This window comes from Apis dorsata, unplaced genomic scaffold, assembly GCF_000469605.1.
Source record: "Apis dorsata unplaced genomic scaffold, Apis dorsata 1.3 scaffold_32, whole genome shotgun sequence".
Classification (NCBI taxonomy): Eukaryota; Metazoa; Arthropoda; class Insecta; order Hymenoptera; family Apidae; genus Apis; species Apis dorsata.
This window is the reverse complement of record NW_006263334.1, coordinates 1,349,517-1,356,125: the sequence shown is the minus strand read 5'-3', so window position 1 is coordinate 1,356,125 and position 6,609 is coordinate 1,349,517. Positions and strand designations below refer to the sequence as shown.

General features: G+C 36.8%; 1 protein-coding gene across 1 annotated transcript in view; it reads right to left on the bottom strand.

The window, feature by feature from the left end:
* Positions 1-6,609, bottom strand: part of LOC102677316 (laminin subunit alpha-1) — a 155,899-nt gene that overhangs the window by 2,916 nt on the left and 146,374 nt on the right. The window contains exons 21-38 of the mRNA XM_031512032.1: positions 6,513-6,609; positions 6,181-6,436; positions 4,969-5,137; positions 4,635-4,856; positions 4,267-4,520; positions 4,076-4,187; positions 3,861-4,005; positions 3,441-3,753; positions 3,020-3,180; positions 2,491-2,629; positions 2,167-2,407; positions 1,890-2,063; positions 1,657-1,823; positions 1,382-1,540; positions 1,164-1,312; positions 806-1,093; positions 545-713; positions 32-452 (exon numbers count right to left, since the gene is read on the bottom strand). The exon at positions 6,513-6,609 is cut by the window's right edge and continues 16 nt beyond it. Of these exons, the coding sequence (XP_031367892.1) occupies positions 32-452; positions 545-713; positions 806-1,093; positions 1,164-1,312; positions 1,382-1,540; positions 1,657-1,823; positions 1,890-2,063; positions 2,167-2,407; positions 2,491-2,629; positions 3,020-3,180; positions 3,441-3,753; positions 3,861-4,005; positions 4,076-4,187; positions 4,267-4,520; positions 4,635-4,856; positions 4,969-5,137; positions 6,181-6,436; positions 6,513-6,609 (3,636 nt within the window). The remainder of the gene's footprint in view (positions 1-31; positions 453-544; positions 714-805; positions 1,094-1,163; positions 1,313-1,381; positions 1,541-1,656; positions 1,824-1,889; positions 2,064-2,166; positions 2,408-2,490; positions 2,630-3,019; positions 3,181-3,440; positions 3,754-3,860; positions 4,006-4,075; positions 4,188-4,266; positions 4,521-4,634; positions 4,857-4,968; positions 5,138-6,180; positions 6,437-6,512) is intronic.

Here is a 6,609-nt window from a genome sequence, read left to right as displayed (position 1 = left end):
TTTTTTTTTTTTTTCAAAATAAAACTTATACCTACCTTATTCGTGCAAATAGGCTCAACGCCATAATACTGTTCCGCCATTGGATCATAGCCCACCTCGATTATGATATTAGACATACAGCCAAGGAAAGAAACTTGGGAGGGTAGCATTAACTTATCCGCGCGAAAACTCGGTGGAACACCACCGATGTAATATTTAGCTTGAAGAAAATTAGGGATATCTTCCTTTTTGGGCTGAGTTGCGGGTGCCCCGATTCTCTTATCGTTTTCCCCTACGCTTAAGCTACACTTTTCAATGTTTTTATGCAATTGATAATATCTGAATGCATCCACCTTTGTCCAGTTCCCGGTATTATATTTAAAGTTTGACGACATTTCCATGCTGACGTTACTACCGTAACCAATCTGCAGAATCACTTTCCCTTCTCGCAGGAATATTATGACATGTTGATTCTATAATATCGAATAAAAATTAGGATCATGTTTAATCGCGTCCCATTATAAGATAGAGATCACTTTTAAGAAATTATTTCAATGTTACGTACGTTGTCCGGATTGATAGCCAGAAATAGCAAGGCATTCTCGTCGTAAGTCCTGAAGTTGATCGATATTACAAACCGGTATGGATTGTACGGTCCAGAAGAAACTCTGTTTCTGACCGCATATCCCTCTCCGTTAAAACTGTAAACTGTATCGTCGCTGACATCTTCCACTCTATAACAGTAGAAAATTAAATTAAATTAAATAGGGGATAAAATCATTTTCAATCATTGATGACAGAGAATTTGGAATGTCTTCCCAATTACCCTTCCACACACGCCTCGCAAGCCATATCTGGCGCTGTTGTGACAAAGTTCCAAAGGCCTATAGGTTTCCCGTCTAAAATCACTTGATGTATACATCCCGGAAGGCCGCTAGACGCGATAAGCTCGGTCCTTCTTCGCTCCGGTCTGGGAATTTTCCCTATCCAGACACGATCTGACGTGGTGATGTCGAAACGACCGTACTCAGAGTTAGTCGAATTCTTTACCACAGGATACCCTCTAGATGTCGATGCTTGCTTTCGTACGTATAATTTACCTACGTGTCGTACCCTGAAAAAAATTATTTCGATCAAAAAGAATTTTTGTTATTACACAATTTATTACATGTACGTTGCATTACCTTTCAGCCTCGATGCGGTACCAAAACTTGTCGTCCTGAATGTCGCTGCTATGTATAATCTCAGGATGCGTAAGAATCCCCGTACCTCCTCCAACGTTCCATACGAATCTCACCTTTCTGTCAACCAGCTCCAGAGCAATGAAGTCATCCTACAGTAAGTCAATGTATCAAATTATTCTGTTTGCTTTGAAATATCAATTCAATCTCGAAATGCTTACATTTATGCTGCTTGGCAAGTAAAACAGAGAACCTTCTTTCTTCCCTTTCGGAAGCGCGAACGTCATCACGATTGTATTCGTGGATGTTGGCTGCAATGTAGATGGCCTGTAGGAACGACTACATTCTTTTCCTTCGGCCGATTTCAAGGAAACGCGAATCTAAGGGGGGATATTTTATTCGAATATTTATTCTATATATTCTTATTCTATATATATATATATATATTATTTGACATTAAGGCATTTAAGAAATAAGATAATGTTAACGTAATTACTCCGTCAGCGGTATTTCTAGCTTCGGCAATTTTATCTTTGAGATTCTGCAATTTCGTGGCCAACGTATCGTTCCACTTGTCAAATACATTCTTCCTTTTCGCGGCAGCATTCGAGAAGCTTATTAATCTCGCGTCTGCTTTTTTCGTGTTACTAAGCGCTTCCGTCACTAAAATAATTTTTTTTTTTTTTTAAGAATAAAGAAATGTAAACGTAGCGTAATGACGATTCTTACATTTTTCGCTGGCTAGACTAATCTTGGAATCACCTTCCCTCTTCAATTCGTTCAGTTTCGGTTTCAATCTATCTGCAATTCCTTCCTCGTAATCCTCGATAAGTTTTCGCGATATTTTCACATTTTCTAGTACCATTTCGTTGTCTTTCGATATGTTTTCTATATCTTCTCGTACTAAATAAAAGAGGGAAAAGTTTAATTTAAAAACTTGGAAATTTAAGAACGGGATTGTTAGAAAATGTAGAAAGAGATTTTTCTCGGACAAACGGACACTCACATTTCTTACTATCATCTTTCAACTTTTGCAATTTTAGATTAACCTGATTGTCTCTGATTCCAGTGTTGTTCAAAGTATTTTTCAAAAGGGTCACAGCTTCCTTTTGCAATTCCAAATCAACACTCGCCTTTTTTACCAATTCCTCGTGCTGTTTCGCTCGTTCCAACTGTTTGGACGATGCCCTCGACACCTCTTTGGCAATGTCCAACAGCGACTTCGAATTCGGCCCATTGGGAAACGTCTGAAATTGTACAAAGGATGAGCGATCGCGACGACATAACACGAATACAGTTATTCGAAGAATCGTCGATTTTATTCCTTTACCTTGTTGTACGTGTCGTTCGTAATCTCTTTAGCTTCCATCGCTGTGATATTCGCGGTTCTTATGTTATCGACGATATTCTTGTACGCTTGGCTGGCCTTGAGCGGGCTAGCTGCGATGTTTCTTGTCTCGGAAAACAGACTGCTCGGCAGAAACGCCAAGTTGCACTTTATCAAGTTATCGATCGTCAATTACGTAAATTAACAGCTAATATAACGATTATTAATTCGCAACTGGAACTGCGTTCGAAATTACAGGACCATTTTGCGAAATATATATATATATATATACATTTTTCTTTTTCTCTTTTTTAACATCACTTTTTTAAACAGTCAAGCAAATCTCGACAAGCGAAAGATACTTTTTTTCGCGATTGGAAAAAAAGGAAATTATTTAATATCGAATATTTTTTTTTTCTTGATGACAATGATAGCAGTCGCTTGACTATCTAAATATTAATTAATATTGCGATAAAGTGGGTAGGAGTTAAAAGTTACGAAGGAATGAGAATAATAAATAATTTCCCCTTACCTGACGTACTGATCAACGTAGCTCGATAAATTCTTCACGTGTGCAATCGCGGGTATCACGTATGTGTCGTTATATTCGTAATTTAATCTGTACAGCAGTTCCTCCTTCATACCCAATTTATCAAACCAGTATGCTAATTTGTTTCGTAGTTCTGGAAGATCCTGTAATTTAATACATTCTCCTTTCAGGTATTCCTCGACAGCTAGGCGATATAATTATTTTTACTTGTAATTAATATTAATAATCGAGATAACGCGTTTTTTTCTTCTATTTTTACTATATCTATAAGGTGTGCGAAATTGAAATAAAAATTTGATATAACGAGCGGATAAATGATGGAAATGTTGGAAAAACGATAGTCTTAGCCTCTGCAAAATAATTGATATCGGTTGTTCGTTCAATCAATTCCATCGATACGTACTTGAACGTTATTTTGGAAATCGAGGATGAAACCACGCGTCTCGTTCGTCAACTTCCCCCCTTTGATAATGGACGCGTTGATATTATTGCGCAACGCGTTGATCTCGTTGCAATGATTCTTAGCCTCTGAAAACGTTTGATTAATATCGTTGTATAATCCGTCGTACGTGAACAACGTTTCCATCGTCTCTTCTATTATGCTTCTCACGTCGTTCAACTTTATCGAGTATTCTTCCGCGTCGTCTTGAGCGATCGCAAGCGGTTCCGTTGCATCGTACAAGGAATTTAACCAATCGATGGTCTCCTGGGCATCGCTGTTAATTTCCAAATATAGACATAGAAAATAATTATAACGTAAATAATGATAGATAACAATCGATTTAATAATTATTCGATATCGTTGACACGAATCTCTACTAACTCGAGAAAATTTTCTATTTCCATTCTCTTCCTCGTTAAGTTCGCTTCCTTCATACCGTTTAAAATCATCTTCGCCGTTTTTAACGCTTTCTTTAATTCTATCCTTTTGTTTTCGCTGCTGTATTGATTCAACAGTAGAATCGTATCTAGAAAGAATGAAAATTACAGATAAAATATAAAATTGGAATGCGTCCTTTCTTTTTCTTTTCGACCTACCTTCTACGTATTTCTTCAGATTGTCCATTTCGATCTTTGCGCTAAATATGTTATTCTTTAAATCGTTGCTTTTCGAATTTAGAGTATCCGAGCGTTTGACTTGTTCATTGGCCTGAAAAAAATAAAATATCGATACATATATATATATATTTTTAATATTCCCTAGTAATAAAAATTCTTTTAACACGCACAGCTCTGAGCAACACCTCGACTTGTTTCAATAATTCTCTGTACTTGTTCCACGGAATATTTCTCATCCTTTGCTTCAATCTATTCTGCCGGTTCATTTCTTCCAAATACCCGGTCGTGTTCGAATCGATGTACGATAATTCCTGCCACGGAGGGGGAACGTATCCGTCCGCTATGTGCACGGTACCTTCCGCTAATTCTTGGGAAAGTGCAGCCAAATTGTCGAGCAATACACCGGTGCAATTATCGTTGCACGCTGCAAAAAGAAGAAACAAAGAAAAGAAAAGAAATAATGAAATCGATTAAAGAAGAAGAAGCTCGATTTTGGAAAATAAATTCGAGGATAATTCGATGATAAGATTTCCCTTACACGTGCAAACGTTGTTTATGAAAACGTGGCGATACGCTGTGCATTGGGAGCAATCACGTCCCGTGGACCCAGCTCTGCACCTGCATTGCCCAGTTTCCGTGTCGCATTCATCGTTCAAACTTCCGGCAGGGTTGCATTCGCACGGTGTACATTTTCCAGCGGGGAGATGAGGGAATCCGTAATATCCGGGTGAGCATCGCTCGCATTTCCTTCCGGTGTAACCTTGCGCAGAAGCGAGTAATAAAGCATATATAGGATAAAGCGCGAGAAAATTCATTTAAATGGATACGGTTTTCTGTGGTCAGAGGATGATAAAAAGGGGATGATTACGAACCAGGTTTGCAAACGCAGATCGGTTCCGTGTTGGCGAGAATCGTGCAAGTGCTTGAAAATCTTTTGTCCGCTTGCGGGCAGGGACACGGTTTGCAGCCAAAGTCGGCGTGCCCGTAGAAACTGTCCGCGCAAATATCGCATCTTGGTCCCGCGGTATTTCCTCGACAATTCTAGAAACGTGTGTTTTTTTTGTTTTCTTATTTCAAAGGTTTGATAGACTAAACTTAAATTATAATAAATCGATATATGCAATTTCTTTTTCGATTCTAATCGTTTGGAAAAATAAATTAACGACAAGCACGGTTTACTACTTATTCGGTTAAATTACGATACATGGTTGTTCTATCTTGAATAACAATTTATAATGATTTATATGTTAATATCAAGTAATTAATTCTACGTGTTAGTTATTTTCTCGACAATTCTAGAAACGTGTGTTTTTGTTTTCTTATTTCAAAGGTTTGATAGACTAAACTTAAATTATAATATATGCACTTTTTTTTTCGATTCTAATCGTTTGGAAAAATAAATTAACGCCTGATAAGCACGGTTTACTTTCCTTAAATTACGATAATATATATAATTGTTCTATCTTGAATAACGATTTTTTATATGCTAATATCGCGTGAATTATAATTAATTCTACGTGTTAGTTAGTTTTCTCGACAATTCTAGAAACTGTTTTTTTTTTTATTTCAAAGATTTGATGTTACATTTAAATTATATATATAAATAATAAATCGATATATGCACTTTCTTTTTCGATTCTAATTGTTTGGAAAAATAAATTAACTGACTATACACGGTTTACTACCCTTATTCGGTTAAATTACGATACACGGTTGTTCTATCTTGAATAACAATTTATAACGATTTGTATGCTAATATCAAATAAATAATTTTAGTGTTAGTTATTTCCTCAACAATTCTAGAAACGTGTATTTCTTTTTTTTTATTCCAGAGATTTGATACGTTTAAATTATAATAAATCGATATATGCACTTTTCTTTTACGATTTAAATTTGGAAAAATAAATTAACGTCTGACCATACACGGTTTACTCTTATTCGGTTAAATTACGATACGCGTAATACACGGTTGTTCTATCTTGGATAACAATTTATAACGATTTGCATGCTAATACCGCGTTTTATTATAATTAATTCTAGGTGTTAGCTAGTTATAAATTTGATAAAAATAGATTCGAATTTACCAAGCAATATCCCGTCTCTATGTTGCAAATATTAGATCTTCCGTTACACTGGCAGGCTTTCGCTTCTCCGACGAGATCGATGACGATCGTCGATGTAACTGTCGTATTTTTATACCATCGATAGTAACCGATACTAGGATCCTGGCAGGACGTGCTGTTATACTCTGGGGGACATTTGCAAATCTCGACACCGGTTGCAAGTTGTGGGATGTGTGTAGGTGTTAAAACTGCGGCGTCCATAGAGGCTTCGAGTAAACTGAAACGCAAAACGCAACAAAGGCAACAAAGTTAACGCGGAAACGATACGATATTTATTTAAATGGAAAACGTACGTTGCTTTCGTAAATTCGGCATTGTCGGAAGCTTTTATCAGGATGTATTGTAAATTTTGCAACGCAACCATCAATACCTCCCTCGTCACTTTGTAAT